Source organism: Nylanderia fulva, unplaced genomic scaffold (assembly GCF_048542155.1).
Source record: "Nylanderia fulva isolate GAGA-0341 unplaced genomic scaffold, ASM4854215v1 Scaffold21, whole genome shotgun sequence".
Lineage (NCBI taxonomy): Eukaryota > Metazoa > Arthropoda > Insecta > Hymenoptera > Formicidae > Nylanderia > Nylanderia fulva.
In genome coordinates, this window is record NW_028190275.1 from 3,088,263 (window position 1) to 3,109,481 (window position 21,219).

Here is a 21,219-nt window from a genome sequence, read left to right on the forward strand (position 1 = left end):
GATATATTTATTTTACAAAAGAAAAATATGCAATTTAATTTTTAAATTACTCATGTTCATTTGCATTTACACAAATTGAAAAAAAATCATTAAGAATTTATCAAAAAGTTATCGCTATCGTTTAGAAATTAGTGAGAAAGCTAAAATGATAGAATTAAAATAAATTGATATAATATTTTAAATATATATATATACATGTATATATATATATGTACGATTTAATTTTACAGTCACATCAATGATGTGCATTTATAAAACGATCGATCTATCTCAGAATGCAATTACACAGTTCGCATAAAAACAAGTTAAGCGTGTCCGAGTGGTACATTGTAAAGTACCAGAGTTTCTCTTTGAGTACACCCTTTCTTGAATAATTATAATAAAAATTATTCAAACGATGTTTCGTTAATCAGATCGCAAGCGTTATTTCTAAAATGCCTGCCGGCGATTGTAGCGAATCGGGAAAAGGATACGAATGCTTTGAGAAGTCGTATTCATCATTATGAAGATAAACGTCTTTATGTAACGATCTCGATGTGATGAATACTGAATATAAGCTTTCGACCTTAGGAACGAAGGCGCCGCGAAGTCTATCTCCCGTCTCCGGTCGTCGCGCACACAATTCGCTCTATCGGTGTATTCGACCTTTATCTGTTATATATTAATCTCTTAAGATATATAAAAAAAGAGAATTAAATATAATATGAAAAATTTAAAGGCTAAAAATAGAATTATAATTGCACATATCTCATATTCTCATATAATTATACAACGCAATTAACTAAAAATTAATTCGAAAAGTTAGTGACTAAACTAATTTTTTCATTTTTCATCGCAAATTTCAGTTTAATATTTATTTTGATATCTACTTAAAAAAACTTGATATCTATTTAAGCAGACAGATTATTCTTTTGTGAAATTATCACTTATATCATTTCAAAAGCTTTTTTTGAAAATCTTGAACAAGGAAACTATTTGTTTATTTTCTGTTTTGAGGTACAAAGTAAGAGCTCAATTTTTATATAAATTAAATTTGTCAAACTAAAAATTAAGATTAAAAATGGCAGTAAAGTGTCGATTCAGAAATTATTTTTATTGCATCAATTATGACAATTATAATATTAGAAATCAATAATGAAGATATCGTAAAATAATTTCGATTATTTTTCTTAGCTTCTTTTCGTAGAATAAATTATTTAATTTTTAGGAGAGAGATTTCTATCTCTTTCTCTTTAGTAATGAAAATTATGATTGTTATGTTTATAGAAAAAATTCTTGTTATATTTTTATCCGTCATAATGTAGTGACAGAATTATTCCATTGGCAAAAATAACAAAAATTTAATAAAACGAATTAAGAATGAGTTATCCAACAAGGGTATAAAATAATCAAGAATGATTGATTCATATATAATCAATAAGTCATAAGCTTTTCAATCTGATCTGTGTAAACAGTCTTAATTGTGAAATAACATCTATGAATCATCTTACATAACGAATCATGCCATGCATTTTATCCCAATATATTTTATGGACGAAATTATTATTATATATATATTTATATATTCGCGAATGCACATAAAATAATCTTATATATTTAATTAATTAAGTAAAAATAAGTAATTAACTAAAAGTATATATTACTTTTGAGATGCTTTATTTGCGAAAAATGTGAATTAATGAAAATATTACGCGATTTTAGAAATATTAACACGAATATTATGTGTGTTTGAAAACACTTAATATCAAATTAGTCTTCTATATCAATTATTTACTTCGAAGAAGAAGTCCAATCCAATAATAAGATAAGATAGAAATTGGGATAGAAATATTTTGACAATCTGACCTTTCATCGATATTGTCTTGCACTTTTATCCTCTACATCTTTCTTTGGAACATTAATATGTCATTATAAAAGATACATGCCAAAGTTGCCTCAGCATTCTCGATAAATATACAGTAATATAAATTATACATTCGGCGCGCATTTTTCTGAAATTGCACTGTCCCTCGAGTAGTTTCGTGCGTTCGCATGTACCACTTGTCAGAGCATACACTTATCTATACTACTTTTTCCGATACCAAACAACGTAGACAAACTGTGGAATCGATTTTTCGCATCACATCGACACTTGCCAAGTTTCGCCTGTGCTTTTTGACACAGAAGCGTCGCGAATTATTAATTGATCCTCGCGACTGAATAACCGCGTCTTGATTTTCGAAAGAATTGTGAGGATCATCTTCGAGGACAATCAGAATGTTATTATATCGAGGGATCACGATTTATTGTTGAAGTTTCCGGGTATTTTCATCCCAGCGAGGACGAAGATACGTTTACACGATATAAAATTCTCATGACATTCTAACAATAAGCTCTTACTCACACAAGAGATGGTATTACAAGATACGTTGACAAAAATTAAAAAAGAATGCGAGCGCGCTCTTCCTTTCAATCTTTCGCGTACGTTGTGAAATCAATGTTTGCTTGTACGTACGGTCGTATAAATCTTATAACAGGTGTAAGATTCTCCGAAAAATTACGATTCCTAAGAATCATCTTTTACGTTTTGATAGATAATAGTGTTGCTGATGCGTGGGCAATATTTGGCATATTAATTGCATCAAATGTCTTTTTGCGTATCAGCTTTTATGCCGATGAAATGTACAGTTTAAACAGATCGATGTTGATCTCTATCCCAATGTTTATCCTCAACTTTTATGTTTGTATCTTGCAGTGACGTGCGCGCGTCTCTTAATGTCAGTTTAATTTCGACAAGTAAAGAACCGTGTAATTATTTATACCGTGTAATTATATATATATTAACAGAATTGAAAAATGTAAATACAATTTTTAATATTTCTTCTTTCGAGATGAAAGTAAAGTTATAAAGATGTTAGAAGAGAAGTTCATATCAAAGAAATGAGTCTTTGAAAAACTCCTTTAAAAAACCTGTTCTTTTCTGTTTATAAAACTATTATAATTATCTATATATTTTTTAAAGTAACAGTAAAAGAAGATAAGCTTATTCAAATCTTAATTAAAATCTTATTGTGTAGTTAACAAATAACTATATTTTTCTGAACAATTTTTGAATATTCATGAAAGATATGTAATATACATAGAGATTTTCAAATATTAAAAATATTTATAAATGTTGAAGGTAGAGAAAAAATTGTACAAGATTTTTTGAAATGAGATAAAACAGTTTCTTCTACTTCATTAAAGGGTTGAAATCATGAATAAAAAAAACTTGTCCTTTTTAGCTATATTTTCAATACATATTCTAATCACAAGAATCGAAAATATCAACACAGAAAAAAAGGAATCCTTGATTCAAGTATATTTTTATTCTTGAACGCTATTTGATTGATTTAAGCATAGAATGCTCTTTGTAATCACAAATTTTCATTTGCCTTAATAATAAATAAGTTTGTGTAAAGTATATTTTATCCTTAAGATATATTCTTGTTTTAAAAATCGTATATGGTAAAAACAAACTTAGTCACATTTGAACTAAGAATTATTATATTTATTTGAAAGTACCGCTTATATCCGATGCACACTTGTCACTTGTCCTTGCAATATTTATAAGTAAATTTCAGCTTTAACCAAGAATATTTTGCACTTTGTTTTAAGGATAAATTATCCTTTATCCAAAATTATTTATATTTGGTGCTATTATAAGGATCAAGAGACACGGTAGTGTCTCGCGACCAGTTAAGGGCGTAGCCGAGACACCGTGTATCTTAACGCGAGTCGGACATTTGAGTCTTTATAATATTTCGAATTCTCAATAACGGCTGAAGCAATCGAGTTTATACTAGACTTAATCGATAGATTGAGTTTGAATTATATAATAAAAGTGTCTTTATTTCTGCTCTACGTGATTTATAAGCAGAGATATATAATTGCAAAGTCGAAATATGAAAAATTTCTTTTAAGAAACGTCCCCGTCATCATTATCATCATCGACCACGCATACATAGTAGTATCGTGCTACACGTATTCACACGTATACAACACATGCGCACACATATATCACACGTACACAACACATGAATAGATGCATGTATTGGAAATGTCCATCTCGCACGTTTTACAACAGACGGCGATAGTTGCCCTCCGCTATATTGACAGCGTGCGGGGTTAGATATTTTCAATTTCAATTTTTACATTCAATTTTAATGTTATTATTTGCAAATTTATTGTCATAATAATTTATGTGCAAGTTTACAGTCTGTGATACAAAATCAGATATTTTGCTATTATTTCAATAATATTTCAATTATATAAATCTTATATAAATGCCTATGTATGAGTATGCATATATTTTTAATAATTTTCTTAATTAGCTTCTATATTTTTTTCAGTTGTACATCAAGCAGGTAGCATTATCAGCTCACTTGTGAGCATGGGTTGGGCAATGGCTAGTTATCATCGCAGCATTCGATTAGCTTAACAAGATAAATCTAATATCAGTGCTATAGGAACTATTTTACAATTTTTCTGGCATTTTCTTATTGCAGGTACATATATATCCAATAATTAATATACAAAATTAAATATTATTCATCACACACTTTGTATCAAAATAATATATTTTTTAAAATTTATTTTAAATTTACTTAATCATTTTTATCATTGTGATTGTAGTGGCAAGGATCTTATTGCTCAGTGTCATTGCAAGCATCTGGCCTGTATATACCATAATATATTGCGTAATACATTGGCTAAGTATGACAATATAGATTTTGATAGATTCCCATGGAATCTGCTAAATAATATTCTAATGATATTAAAATTAAATTACTTTTAAACTCATTACAACGCGCCCAGTTTTTTTAACTAAAATTTTTTTATTTTGCAAATTTAAATTTTTATTGATTCATTATACGACTCTATATATGTCTGCAACTTTAATTTTCCACTGGTACAAGTTTCTACTTTCACTTGGCGCAATTTTTTTTTTATTTCATTACTTTTGTTACGATTGTACATGGGTTTATAATCGATAATTTTTCATACAATTCTAATCACAAGAATCGAAAATATCAACACAGAAAAAAAGGAATCCTTGATTCAAGTATATTTTTATTCTTGAACGCTATTTGATTGATTTAAGCATAGAATGCTCTTTGTAATCACAAATTTTCATTTGCCTTAATAATAAATAAGTTTGTGTAAAGTATATTTTATCCTTAAGATATATTCTTGTTTTAAAAATCGTATATGGTAAAAACAAACTTAGTCACATTTGAACTAAAATTATTATATTTATTTGAAAGTACCGCTTATATCCGATGCACACTTGTCACTTGTCCTTGCAATATTTATAAGTAAATTTCAGCTTTAACCAAGAATATTTTGCACTTTGTTTTAAGGATAAATTATCTTTTATCCAAAATTATTTATATTTGGTGCTATTATAAGGATAAAATATACTTGAATCAAGGCATATTTGCATTCTCTCAAGGATACTGTTTTTTCTGTGAAGGTAAAAAGTGAGAGATGCATATGTAAAAAAAAAAAAAAAGAAGAAATTACCCAGTATGTTTTTTATATAAAAACATTTGTTAAAAAAGTTTTTTTATCAAATAAACTAATTAATTAGAAAAGTCTATATAATACATCCAAGTTTTTGATGATCATGCATTCGGACAAACAAACATTACAAAAATATATACCGCTCGTAATACGAAGAATGCATTATAAAAATTGTCTTCCTATGAGGGCATTAGGTTATTTATAAGCCAGGTTCCGGCGAAGAAGTAGAAAATCCGCCCTCGCAATCTCAACCAGCTTCATCTCTCCCATCCCGGCCGCAACTTTTCATTCAGTTTCGCGCCAACAAAATTTACCCCTTCTCCTTTCATCCCTTTCTCTCTTTATTTTCTGGGTGGAGACCGCAGCGGATGATGACGTAATAAGAATACGGGGCCAGGATACGCACTCTCCGACGAGCATAGGAGGAACGCGTTCGTCCACCGGCGACGGTGGTGGTGGAGAGATGCGTGGCGCCCACCACAGGGAGCCTGATCCGCTCTTGCTCTCGAACGAAGAACGAAAAGGGGGTTGGAAGGGTCAGGGGGATGAGACAGCGGTATAAATGTAGCCCGCGCGAGTTCCACCAATCATTCGCCCTCTGACCTCGAAACTCTCGGAGCTCTTTAGTCTCTCCCCAACTTGTTTGGCGGTACACCCGAGAGAGATACGTAGCCCCCTGCTACCAAAAAGTCTCCCTTGTGACGCGATCCGCGCCTCGTGCGAGGAAGAGAGCGGTACCAAGCTACGAAACGGACGCGGGACCAGTGTTACGTGGTTATATATAGCGAGGGCCAGCAGAGCGGCAAGTTCCCTTATCGAGATGACGATCGTGAGTATCTGCTTTTTTTTCTTCCCGAGCTTTGTATTCGCGTCTCTCCCGCAAATATATATGAAACGCGCGCGCAGGGATGATATAGTTTATGGATTTTGTTCTTGCGGAGATATTCGGCGTATTCCGCGTGCATCGGGGACTTTTCGCGATTTTTCTTATTATTTTTTTTTTTACAGTAAAATTAAGCGAGGAAGAATTTATAAAATAGAAAATTAAGGAAAATGATAGACTTCTGGGAGACGAGGGATTTTAACGCGAGATGTAAAAAACTATTTATTTGAAAAACCGCCAACATATTTTTTTAATTATTAGAAAATTTTAAGCGCGCGGCTAAAACAATCGCGATAATAATATAAGCGAATTTAGTGCGACAAGACATTAGGTTTTTATAGCGCGAACGACGTGTTTATGAGAGATTAATCGATCGCGTAATACAAACTGGATGCAAATTATTCGTTCGCGGGTTTCAATTCGTTCGTTTTCGCCGGTTTTTAGTTTTATATCCGGAAGAGTGTAATTGAAACCGGAGGCGGGAAAGTGCCTCCCTCATTTTCTGCAGATGCACTGCTACGATTACGTATATAACAGCAACACACATACGAGTCCCCGTGAAATTTTCGAATTACCGTCCTTCGAGACTCCAACTCGATAATAGCGAGTAAATCGATCGTTTCGAGTTACTTTTGCGAATTACTTCTACGAGAGAGAGAGAGAGAGAGAGAGAGAGAGAGAGAGAGAGAGAGAGAGTATTTTTCGTAGATAAAATAGTTTTCATTTTTCAAACTCGAATAAATTCCTCGCAATTATGTAAATATTTACCTAAATATTTGTCGCAATGGAGAACACCGTATGTCGAAATGTCACTTTTTCATGCATTTTTTACGCATACTTGTTAGATTGACATTTTTGAATAAATAAAAAATTTTGCGATAGAAATACTATCATTACGTGCACGATCCCTTTAAATCAAAGCAAACATTTTCAAGTGATTTCAGTGTAAATCTTTTTTTTTTTTTTTTTACGTTGCACATTTGCAACTCGAAAGAGAGATACGTACATTAAAATGATTCTATCGCACAGAGTTCTCGATACTTTTTTTAAGGATTGCATTACGTCAAAGGGAGAACTCGACAGACATAAAATGGATGTTGATTGGACGAGACTTCTGACAATATACGTCAACTGCATTCGCAGCAACAGTTTGTCGAATAGACTGCACATTTGACATTTTATCGTCACTTTAGCAATGTCCCATGATATTTGAAATGTTACATTGTCAAGGCATCGCAATTTGTTCAACTCATTTAAAAACTATGAATCACGGCCAATTAGCATATATCATATTAGTACTATATAATAAAAAAAACTAAAAAGAATATATTATTTGTAATTACAGTTGAAACCCTTTTAAAAATATGCGACAAAAGTATGTATGTATGTGTAAATATTATTTGCACAGGGTGTTTTGTAAGTTGAGAAATCCATCCATTTTAAAAATGAATTTAGCAGTTAACAAAAAGTTTATAAACGTGTGTCCGATTTGATTTTATTCTCAAGTTATGGGCAGTTTTATACTTTAGCGATCTGTATCAGCTCTCTCATCTTCACAAAAAGTGCTAAAAATGACAGCCTGCATATAAATGTACGTCAGTAAAACGTTTTAACATATATTGTTAACATTGATTTTCTAATTCACTCGAATCTTTTAAGTGGAAGATTCTTCAACTTTGTTCAGTTTCTTGGCAAAGTATTTCAATATTGTCAATGAACGTTCTATAGACAATATATGTATATATCAAGTATTTCATTAACTCTGTTACGTGCCACTTTCTAACTATTGAAGATATTAAAATTCTTCTTAATTTGATCAAATAAAGATAAATAATTTTGTCAAATACTTCTTTATACTTTGTAATAAATAAAATTTTTAATTCGTTGTAAGGAAAACAAAATAAGTTGGACTATAAAATTTTAAACAAAATACAATAATTAAATTTTTATATGTTTTTAAATATTTTATCAATTCGAATTTCAAAGCATTTTGAATTATAATGTATACGTCGACAATTACAAAGACTTGAAATATAAGTATAAAAACGCGTTTATTTTGTTATAATTAAATGTTTAAAAGTTAACAAAAATTAATCTTTAAACTTTTAAATTAAATCTTTAAATGTTTAATTTAATTAAGTTAACTTTAAATATTTACTGAAATTAATTTATTTAGAATGCCATAATTTTAATTAAAACAACATTAAGAGTTTGACAATATTGTCGCGTAATATTTCAAGTCTATGTAATTGCTGATGTTTACTTTATTATTAAAAATTCTTCCAAAAAATATTATCAGATTAATATAGAATTTTCAAAAACACGTATAAGAATTTAAACATTGTTTCATTAAAATGTTGCAGTTGCTATTTTTTTTCTCTTTGCAAATTATAAATTTGTTTACTACCGAATATGAAAGAGCTTTTTGATGAAATTTAAAGAAAAGTTCTTCAATAAAGTAATTTTTAGAAGATAGCGGGAATTAATAAGCATCTTTTATATATACACAACACAAATTTATCTTTATGTATATACATGATATTTAAAAAATTACATTGTACCTATATTAATTATTAGATCAATCGAGTTAATTCATCTATAACAGAGAAATTGAATATTAATTAAAAGAGAAGGCTCGAGGGGTTAAAAAATCGAAATTAACGAGAAAGAGCAGATCAGCCGTAGCAGGATGTTCGAGCTAATAAACAAATATAGTGAAGCAATCATGTAAAAAAAAACAGAATGATAATGGAATAAAAGTATAATCATGTTTAACCATATTTATTATAATATATATATTTGTTTATTAGCACGAATATAATGCTATGGCTCGTCTGCCTTTTCTCGCTAATTTCGATTGAATATTAATTGATTAAATTATTTATAAGTTTATTCAAATTTTGACTATTTTAATTAAACAAGTCATTTATAAATTTATTTCTAATGTTGTCGAGAGAAAGAGAAGTCATTAATAAAAATGTCAAACATTTTGCAACAGATCCGACGTGTTTATCGTAAAAATCTTCTTTTGTTGTCGGTATTTCTTGACCGCGTATATCGAAACGACAGCGAGTTAGTTTTGCGAGTTTAGATATCGCGTGTGTATATATTTCCGACCGGAACGAGCCATATCAAAGGGCAAATGTAACCGTGGTGGTGATGCTGGAGACATTATGTCTAGTCCGAGTAGTCGCCAGAGAGTGCATAAAGTTTCTTTACTCGCTGCCAGTTAGCGGGTAGACGTTTATATATATATATATATATATATATATATATATATATATATATATATATATGTATAAGGCGACCGTGAACGGGACAACGTTACGAGATCTTACGAGAGGTGCCCTCGTTATTTTCTCTCGTCGGCTAAATATTATTTTATGAGAATAATTCCCCGGGCGCATTAATCCCTCCTAATCGCGGAGCGTTTCTCTCTCATACGATATACATATATCAAAAATGGAAATTATATTACCGTTAGATATCGCGATATGAAGGGTAACGAATGCATCATAACGACAAATAAAACTGATCTCGCGATTTCACACGTGACGTAATCTTCCTTGACGTTTTATCTCTCGGTTGGTGCGGCAAAAAAGAAACTAAGGGAATAATAACGTCGAAAGACGTTATATATTTCAGAAAATAGCGGCATGACGATTCGACTGACCGACTTTTAAGGGAAAACAATTCCGGATCGAATATAAGGGAAGAGTGTAAAAGACATTTACGCCCCCGGTCTCTGAAAGAAACCGTTCTCTTTCTCTCTCTCAAGAGTCCTACCACGTGGCTTGTCTAAAGTTCGACGATAATCCGCGAGATAATCCTCCATCAGCAACGGAACGAGAAAACGCTCGGTCGAGGGACAATGGATTCGCTTGGGTAACCCTTTATCGCTCATAATCGCGAGAAAGCTTCGACCGGGAAAGGACGAGAGAAAGATATATCGTTCGATGTAATTGATGAATTGGAGAGACGGAAGACACCCGTACGCTGTCACGCTTCCGATCGCGCGCGATACCGATAACGTCGAGAGAAAAAGAAAAGTAATGAATCGACGCGGGATATGATCGGAAGATCGGCAACGATCGAGGAGGATATGCGACGCGAAGGATGCGTGGGTAGGGAATGACGCTTTTTGTGTGCCACCAGACGAAGAGACGCCAGGACGTCCCATATCCGAGCGTGACTCTCCCTCTTTCCTACGTTTTCCGCGTGGGGTGCGAAAGCACCCTCTCCTCTTTTTCCCTTCTACCCCTTCTTTTTCTTCCTCTCTTTCGCGATGTGTACCGTTTGGTCTCCACCTCGTTTTCTTCGATGCGACGCGACGGTGCTCGTAAACGCGTATCATTAGCTCACTAATGAAGCTACGATATCGAACAAATAACGCAATTACGCGGCCAAAGTGTCGGATTATCGAAAGAAAGTTCAATTATATAAGATGTTTCAGAACTGCCGGACAAATTTGTCATGTCAGATTCCTCGTATTATTCGGAGACGATTTTTCCTTAATGGAAATGTTGAGGGAGACGCATCATTTTTTAGCATGTTCTCAATTTTTGTTATATTATGTATCTTTGTAACTAGGCCTTATATTAAAATTCTATTAAAGCGAACTTTGTCTAAAATTAACTTCATCAACTGCTTATAATTCGAAAATGATTGGTGTCTCGACATTTTCGCTGAGGAAAAATCGTTTCCGAGTGACACCAGGAATCTGCCATTAAAAACTTTTCCGCCAGTTTTGAAACACCCTGCATATGAATGTAAAAAAGTGTGCGTTGAAAGGATTTTGTCTCTTTTCTCTCCTTTCTCCTGGCTCCTTTATTCACTGTCAGGATGCAGGATGTTAGATGAGCCGTGCATATTCTCTGGCAAAGATAGAGTTCTTGAGTACAAGTTTTTATTTTTCACATTTTACTTTCGCAAATATGGAAAATATAAAATTGGATTCAGAATATAAAGCAAAGTTGAGTTTTTCGATATTTTAGAGTATCTTAGAAATTGATCCTTCGTATCCAAATTTCATCTAAACAAAACAGAGGTCATTATTTGTCGCGATTTTTCATTCTCTTGCATTAAGTACATTTCTTGAAGAGAAGAAAATATGTCGGACGTAATCTCTGACTTTTTAAATCGTTTTCGCGTTGTTTTATTTTCAGCATAAAATTGTCTTTGAATTTGTCAAAGAATCTATCTGTAAAATTCTTTTCGAGACATGTATCTGTATATAATAATTTTATCTATTTTTTTTTAATGATAATATATAACAATTTGCGTAAAGATTATATAAAGCAAACACATTATGCGAGAAATATCAATTGTCTACGAGAGCAACGTCTACAAAACGATTAAATTCACTTAAGGGAGGAAATGTTATTTTCAAAGACGAAATACGGGGAGAGAATTTATTTCTCTCAAACTGAGAGAGACAAAGAAAGAGGTGCACATATAAACGACGAAAACCGCGAAGGAGCATAATAGTCATAAATTATGCTGTAAAACGAAATAATATCGGGCAAAATAATAATGTGCATCGCGAAGAAAAAAAAATTTAATTGAACTTATGTACCGTGAAAGAGTCTCTTGACGTAACGTTTTTGGCACGTATATATCAAACGCGCCAGATAATTCTGAAAACTTCGCTCATATCCGAAATTGTAACTCAATTTCCGCGTACACGATACTTCGCTTTACAAATCTAATGTGTCCACTTTTACGGATTGTTCGTGCCCTAGTACCATTAGCATACACAAACATAGCGACTAATGTTTCTTCAAAAAAAACAACGAGTGCGATCCACCGACCTTGGTAATTGATATCACCCTCGCAGAAGAAACAATAGAAGAGGGTGAATGAAAGAGAAAAAGCATTGTGAAAAAAAAAAAAAACGAACGCCTTGTGTACGTAACAATATTCATATATTGAAGTCTGCGGGCAACGGAAGACGCATTTCGATAAAATATACACAGTCGTCGAAATTGATTGTTGTGTTAATTTACGCGCGTAAATGAAGGCACGGCCAGTTGGATATCAATGTATTTTTGATATATCATTGAAGCGACTGCAAATTGTTTTTTTTAATCTATGCCGTGTATGCGATAAATAAAAATAGTAATAATATTAATTTTATATTGAATGCGTGCGAGAAAGCAAAGCATATATAATAAAAATATGAATCGAATCGAAGAATAACGTTATTGCGCTTGCAATAAGCGAAGCGATTTTTATATCTGTTACATTTTAATTTTTAATTCAAAAATAATTAAAATACTTAACAATTACACATTAGATGGATACTACATAATATTAATGGAAATGAGGAATAATAGCTTATTGTTAATTTATACCGATCGGATTGTTTGACACGTGCATCAAGTAATATATTCATTCTAAATGTGTTTAGTCTCAGTGGTGTAAATATAAATGAGAATTATAAACTGATACGATATGTATCGTATCGAAATAATACGTGTATCAGGCATATAATAGAGCTATAAACGCTCGTATATTAAATAATTCATGCATTAAATCGCATTAAATCGTACTTTATCTAAATCTTGTCTGTACTTTTCACAAACTTGATACATCTGATGTAAACCTCGCTGTCGTTTAAATTAAATACTAGATGCGCACTAATTTTGGTTCGCGTATCGAGAAACGTAATTTACACAGGGTAAAAACAGCTGATTTTGAAGGATGAGAAAGAAGAGAGGATTAATGTTACAAGTGATATCTGTGCTTTGTGAGATTCATTATTTATACTCCTTAATATATTAATACATCATAAAATATATTATGCATTATTATACATATAATATTCTACATTTGTTCGAGTCCATATATATATGCGACTCGTTCTGTATTATATCTGATTAGAGTATCTTTTGATGGTCATTTAATTAAATGACTCCGCTTATATTTAATTCGTTGCTATTTAATTAAATGAACGAATATATAGAGAAGTGAATTTACATAACGTTTTTTCAAATGTCATTTATTATAAAATTATCGCGTATTATATACATTATTAATATCACGTTGGGAAACGAGAGTAAAATAAAGTATCATAATTATCATAATATATAATATAATCGACCAATATATTTCATATTTAGGACTTTTTATTTCGCTTATATATGTTTGATTGATTTATTATATAATTATATAATAAAACATAATCGATGCAATCAAGTTAATTGATGATGACACGATCTTGAAAACAGTTTGTACGCGTGTACTGATAATTAACGCGTGTATAGAATTATCGGTATCAATTTTTTTTAGGCAATAACAATGGTATCGCGCGTTGACGTAAATATATGTATAGGTATCTGCTTTCGTATGATTATATCGCAGAAGTCACTATTACGTTTACGATCGTATTTCAGTCCCAATTCGATAGCTATAATTATCGCTTGGTCGAAACATAAATTATTTTGCGACAAAAAAAGATTCGGTCTATTTTGACCTTTGACGGACAAATAAATATCGCAAATCTGACGTACGTCCCACGTTATTCACGATACGACCGTAAAATGTCTCACAAATGAGGCAAACAAGGCCAGGCATTAAATCCGTGGTGTTTTTCAAAAAGTAGGATTATGTCCTGCGACTCGGATTAACGAGGATGAGTGGTCAACGACTCGACACGTGTGTCACATAAACGAAGAAAGATGCGAATTAATCTGATTAGGAACTATTTATCCGGGGTTGTTTGACAATTAACGTGGACCGAAACATCGCGGATATCGTGATCGTGTTTCGGGGTATTTCGTAGATCCGTCTTCGTTTACGCGCGTGTACTTGCACGTCTCGATATATGCGTTTTTTTAATGACCTCTTGACAAGTGTTATTTTTTAATTACGATGACAACATCCGCGATACTTGTCTCTGCATTCAATAATCAGGCGATTTGTGCTGTTTTCTCGAATTATTCCAACGTATTGAGAATAAAATATAGGCGCATGGAAGTCGAAATTAATTAATTACAATTCGTGCATTTTACCATTTAATTAATTGTTTTATTCTTTTGAATTTTTTTACGTAATGGAGATTGCTTCTTGCAAAATGTAACAATTGATTATTAAATTATTTCGTGAAATTAATAATGTTTGTATCACAGTATGTTTAAATTATAATGAATATGCACAAACTTTTTTCTAATATATAATGTAATACTTTTATTATAATTTTTCTATTTTATATAATTATTATACAATATATGATATTTATCATATTATATTATAATATAATTTATACACAATAATTTTTATTAAAAAGTTATTATATAATTATTATATTATCTTTATATATAATTTATTATAATATAATAAATATTTTCTTCGGCGAGAGAATCGGTTTCTGTTATAATAAGTTCGGATTAACAGATATTTCAGATGTGTCCATATAATCGATATAATCGACTCGATCATTGAGTTACCGAAACAATGAGTCTTATCAAATGCGCAGCAATTCATTCGCATAATTTCTGCAATTACAATAGCCGCCAATTAACTAAAATCAGCCGTGTATGCGTCATTATCGTCGTACGACCTGCTCGGCCCCTGGCGTTGCCTATTCCGATTGAGTGAGCTCTTTGATCAATTTCCTACCAATATACATAACTATCTCTCTCTCTCTTGGGTGAAGCGATATGTCTGCACGTACGTATACGTGTATCAGGACATGAAAAAAATCATTAATTTACAAGGAATAACGCCGAAATAATACAAGAGCGAAGTAAACTGTTTCTAAATTTTTCGAATTTTTCATCGAGACATTTTTCATTATATTAGGCAATATCAAACATTTTTTTCTAACTTACTTCCACCTTATACCGCACAATTTTCTTTGACTATTTGATAACATTTCTTCTGGTTACAAGATAAATTAACTTTATAATCACAAATGTGGATTGTATGCAAATTATTCTCACACATTTGACATCCAAACTGATTGTATGATCAATTAATAGTATTATATATCTTTACGCACGCACGCGCGCGCGCGCGCACACACACACACACACACACACACACACACACACACACACACATATATATATATATATTAGGGTATATGATACGAAGCGTATTTGAAAATTCTCAGTCGATTGTTGTTGCATGAGGAGATTCGTTCTAATCTAGCGATTAACTTGAGCAATATTCTGACACACAAGATAATTCTTAATGTCGCTTCCGGCTATCTTTCCCACGGCTCTATATCTAACAGAGAATATTATTATAATATTACATGATCCTGACAGACATATAACAAATGTATTTCATACCTTAGGGTATTTAACTCGTAAACAAATTCATTTCGCACACAAATATATTCGAAAATATTAATTCTTTTTATACAACACGGATATATGTGATATAAAAATTATATTGAAAGATATATTTTTTAATATATTTGTGTGCAAAATGGTTTTGTTTACGAGTTAAGTACCCTAAGGTATGAAATACATTATTTGTTATGTCTCTCAGGATCATGTAATATATTCTCTATTAGGTATAGAGCCGTGGGAAAGATAGCCGGAAGCGACATTAAGAATTATCTCGTTTGTCAGAATATTGTTCAAGTTAATCGCCAGATTAGAACGAATCTACTCATGCGATAACAATCGACAGAACTTTCAAATACGCTTCGTATCATAATATATATGTTTGTGTGTGTGTGTGTGTGTGTGTGTGTGTGTGTGTGTGTGTCTGTGTGCGTGCCTGCGTAAAGATATATAATACTATTCATTGATTATACAAAATCAGTTTGGACGTCAAATGTATGAAAATAATTCGCGTATAAGCCACATTTATGATTATAAAGTTACTTTAATTTACTAATTGGTTGAGCAAGAAAAGTTTGCAGTTGCGTAATTCAAACGGAATAAAAAAAGATATTTTTTCTTCTTCACGTTTTCCATAATTGTTACAGATATTTCTTATAATTGCATTTTTCATACAATTAATCCATAATCGTTTTGCACAATAAAATATAATTGTTTAATTTTCTTTTTCCATGTAATTTAAGTAAGTTTATCTGAAAGAGGATATATGAAATAGATAAATTATGATAGAATATTCGCGCGATGCAAGCGATGCTATATTGCTTTCATCATCGGATATTTATTTGATTTAATCTCTCGTATCAATTTCAACTATTTATAATAATATCCTTCTGGCAATATTTTTTCTATTTTCTATTGCCTGTGTCTCATATTTGTATACTACCATTTCGAGTTTACAAACAGGTTCGTTTGACAAAAAAAACGTCGCAAACATGTATTTTTGCTTCGAGTAAAGCATAACAAATTACGAAATGGGCATATTTTTTATTAATACACAGTCTAAAAAAGCGAAACACATTAGGCAATTTGACGATTAAAATTTTCATGCTTGTTGCAATAGAGAGATATAAATGATTCATTGTACGTCGAGAAAAGATAATTCCTTCTCTTTCACAAAATTATTTGGCGACAAAAGAAAATATATTTCTCAGCAGAGTATATACGCATTTTGTACAAATGTATATACATCCGATTCAAAGTTCCTCTTCGAAAGAAATGTTCGCGCTCGAGAAATTCTATTGTCAGATTCAGATAAGTTCACGAGAGGGAATTAATATGAGAGAATATGTGCACCCGCTCGTGCAAGATGTAAAGAAAAAAAAATAAAAGCATCAGGGAATAATCTGAAACGGCGATATTTATGCGGCGGGATTTTCCTGCGGATTCTCGGAGACGGATGAGAAAGAAATCTCATTCCTGCATTCTAAAAACGAGGCTGTCTCTTTACGACGTGTGCGCTACGTGATCTGTGCGTTTAATTTTGCTCAATCATCGTCGAGGAGCAAATAATATCGCGAACTTGATGAAATAGGTGGTGGTATATTAAAATACATAAACGAATAACTAATCGCACAAAAGCGTCAAATGGATTTCCCGGCGAAGAAAAATAAATCATTTTTATTGCGTCGAGTCATACCTAGAATCTCGACTTCCTTATTTTCCGAGTATCATTAGTCTGATAAATCTGAAATTTTGTCCGAGAAGAGCGAGAGAATGGGCGAGAAAATGAGCGTAAAAATAAATGCTGTACTTTCGAGTCCTTTTAAACGTAAAAAAATAAAATAATAAGTATAGAAAATATATAAAAAATAAAATAATGAGATATTTCAATCTAGTTTCTTTTCTATATATTTTCTATAAATACATAGCACTTTCAACAGTTCTTAATGTACCAATTCCTATTTGTCTAAAATTTTAAAATATATAAAGTTCGGGAATCAAGATTTATGCTTGAATTTTTAAAATTGTGATAACGCTTTGATGTTTTTGTTTAATTACATTAAATTTTTCTAACACAAAGAAGAAGTGAATTATTTAATTTGAAATTTATTTCATATTTTTATATTAATGTACATTTATACATATATTATGATAGAAATATTTATTACAAGAGCGATTTGAGAATTTATCTCTCTCTCTTTCTCTCTTTTTTGTTACAAAAAGACTTCGATGTGATAATTAGAAAATGAAGCTAGGTTTATCGACAAACTTTGCAATTAATTCGCGCGAACCTTTGTACATAAACGCGAATTAAAATCGCCCACGTTCGCACCGTCATATTTAACGCTAATTGTAAGTACGGCTATGATATCGTTTGAATACGCGATATCGCGCACAAATATTAGACCGCATTTATACCCCCGTCATTATATTAGATAAATGAAATTCAAAATTAGACAGCTTTGTCCGGGAATACACGCACAGGAACGCGATATCTATCCCTCGAAATTCACGACCTTTCCCCTTTGTAAACCACTCGAGGAAAAATCGAGCAGATGCGGCATAATGGCGACACACGCAGGCGACTCTGCAAATTGGCCGATGCGAATGGCGATGTTTGCTGCTCGTTTTTTCGCGGCTTCGACAAATAAATGAGCGACACGATTCCATGATCGTGCTGGACCAAACGAGATGACCTTTCGTTAGAAACGAGTTCCTATCTATTATACGTTCACGTAAAACTAAGGGTATCTTCATCGCGTCATCATCTCGAAATACAAGAGACAGTCAGTATTTCTCTACGATGACGTTCGTCGAACGTCACTTTGCACCTTCTGATCCCTTGCAGAAGCGAAACCTTTGCCCTTCGTATACTCTTTGACGGTGTGTCAATTTTCTAGATAATTAAGGTCGGCTTACAGTCTTGATTGCTACACTTTGTGCTGTAAAAAGCTTATTAGAAGTTCATTAATTAAAATTTTATTGACAACTTCGCGCAAATTCTTTTCCTTCGATTTTTTATCCTTATTATAGATAGACGCAGGTACATTCGTCTTAATGGATAAGTAATGATTTAGAAATGATTAATAAACGCAGAAGGGAGTTGAAGAGAGAGAATGAAAGTAATTTAATGCGAAGTGAAATTTTCTTTCTTATTTTTTTACGACGATGTAATCTTTGTATGTAGTTACGTAAAATTATGTAATCCCTTGATTTCCGCGTTTCAGACGTTTGTACAACGATGCATAATCATCTTCACCATTGTCGTGTGCTACTATCAGTCTTGGGTCAGCGCAGTGAATTGCGAGTAAGCTTTGCATTTTCGTTTGTCTTATTTTTTTTTTATGTTGCGTATCGAAAAAGAAAAAGCAACAACCGGCATAGAATAAAGTGGGATCGCGTTATTACAGGAGAAATCCGTTTGAGCCTTCCTGCCGGGGTTCACAGATAAGGAAACGCTTGACACCATACCCTTTCATGCGTACCATAGACTGTGAAGAGACTGATTGCAGCAAACTTCCCAAGATGAGATTCTTGATCGCGGTTCTCGATGACGTAAGTATAAAAGTATCTCGTTATCGAGATAGGTCAATAACGTGATGAGATTATTTTCAGAGAGTTTAATTGCTTTCTTTATTTAATTGATGCATTTTGCGAATATTCGCTATATCCTTAATTTAAAAAGTTTAAAAATATAGAATAAAAAATATTTAATATATAAAATGCAAATTTTATATTCATGCACGAAAGAAAGAGAAAATGCATCTTTGATCATTATTTTCAATTATTATTAAAAATGATTGAAAGATAGAATCATGACACTTTAATAAAATCAATTTTGCCAAGTGTAAATTGGAAATTAAACAATTATTACACTTAGACAAATTTCTCGCTTTTATTTCTCCATTAAAAAATTAGTTTGATGGTCCTCTCATTAATTATTTATCAATAATTATAATCTGCCAAACAATAATAATAAGAATAATAAATTAATAAATATTAATTAATACAATTCAAATAAAATTAAGTGAAAAAAATGATTAAAATTTCAATTTTATTAATTAAGGTCAGTGTGGATAGATTAATAATTTCTTTTTGTTGATTTTAGACTCCCAGAAACGTTTATCCAGCTGAGCTTTTACCTCTCCATTCGAAGAAGAAGCTGCCGCGAGTCGATCCACAGGATGTATATACGGATTATTGATTCGGCGATCACACACGGGATTATGTCGACGCTCTGCAAAGAGATAACCGATCGATCGAATACTTTCCAGATAAATCACTCTCGTCCGTTTGATTACCTTTTATTATATTATCCGGCCTGACTACACCGCGTTTTTCCTGATTCTATACTCCCCGATAGATATCCTCTCTTTTTCCTCTCCTCTTCTTGCAAATCTGACGAAACACAAAAAAAAGAAAAAATAAAAGAAATCGTAATATGCGTGTACGCATGTTGTTAGCACCTTGACTTCTAATAAACATTTGACCAGCACAATGGAAAGAAAGGCCAATTTACTATCTCGATCTTGTAGAATGGAACACGCGCGAAACGATTATCGTCGTATCATTTGCGTTAATCATCTTTCTGAATCGGCATTCTGTTTTATATTTTTAAATATATATAGTATATGCATAATTTTAAATAGAGAAATATATGTATACACAAATTAAAAAAATTTTCTTTATATAACATTTTATATTTAAATTTTACGAAAATTAATCACGAAAGTGATTTATATTTATTTAACTCTTTTATGCAAATGATATACTTTAGCTCGCCTTATACACATCTATATCGATAGTTTAGGAAAACGGAGCGAAATGTTATTCCCCGTTATTATTCGAATTATTCTCTTCCGATTGTTGTTTCGCAAATATTCAACTCTCGCGCTAAAAGGAACTGTGGAGTCAGTTTCTCTTGGATTATCGTATATGCATATATAAGACTCGTTACGCGATCGGCAAATCAAGTTCTTGTACATACATACAAAGAGAGAGATGTAAAACGATGTTATATGTGATGTTTCAGAGTGTTTTGCTTATGTTTCAAATAAAGTATATGTACATACTTGATAAAAAAATGGAGGCTTCTTACATATATATTATATATACTTTCAATGCAACAATTGACGTGTATTAATCGCATCGTACAATAATCAATAAACTTTAATTACATCATCGATACATTCATTGTTATAAAGGTTATGGAAAAATCAGGTTTGCAATATATATACTATAATACACCCCACTATTTATATATAAGCTATTGTGTTATTTTTTAGTATATTATTTTTATAACAAATCTGCAAAAATTATATTCGAAATTATAAGCAAATTAATTGACAAGAAGCCATCATGTATAAAATTTTACAAAATTTTACATTTTTATGAAGATCTGCTTTTTGTAAAAGTTGATTTTAAAATTATTTAAATTTACTTAAGTTTTCTCTGTAAAGTATATACAATCGCATATTTTCTAAAAATAGAATTTTT

The 21,219-nt window shown here is 31.8% G+C and overlaps 1 protein-coding gene and 1 long non-coding RNA gene across 2 annotated transcripts; both read left to right on the top strand.

Moving 5' to 3' along the window:
• Nucleotides 1-3,229: 3,229 nt before the first annotated feature.
• Nucleotides 3,230-4,812, top strand: LOC146723309 (uncharacterized). The gene is made up of 3 exons (XR_014924637.1): nucleotides 3,230-4,145; nucleotides 4,371-4,526; nucleotides 4,654-4,812. It is a non-coding gene; the product is annotated as an uncharacterized LOC146723309 (long non-coding RNA).
• An 820-nt stretch (nucleotides 4,813-5,632) lies between these two features.
• Nucleotides 5,633-20,910, top strand: LOC114940503 (uncharacterized). The gene is made up of 4 exons (XM_029315211.2): nucleotides 5,633-6,373; nucleotides 18,951-19,030; nucleotides 19,134-19,278; nucleotides 19,832-20,910. The coding sequence occupies exons 1-4, from the start codon at nucleotides 6,365-6,367 to the stop codon at nucleotides 19,925-19,927; spliced, it is 330 nt and encodes a 109-aa protein (XP_029171044.1). The 5' UTR covers nucleotides 5,633-6,364; the 3' UTR covers nucleotides 19,928-20,910.
• Nucleotides 20,911-21,219: the final 309 nt, after the last annotated feature.

Bases quoted from the DNA above. Each gene is read 5' to 3' on its own strand.
- LOC114940503 (XM_029315211.2), top strand. The intron at 19,031-19,133 runs GTAAGCTTTGCA...GCGTTATTACAG, and splicing joins GTCAGCGCAGTGAATTGCGA to GAGAAATCCGTTTGAGCCTT. The intron at 19,279-19,831 runs GTAAGTATAAAA...TGTTGATTTTAG, and splicing joins TGATCGCGGTTCTCGATGAC to ACTCCCAGAAACGTTTATCC.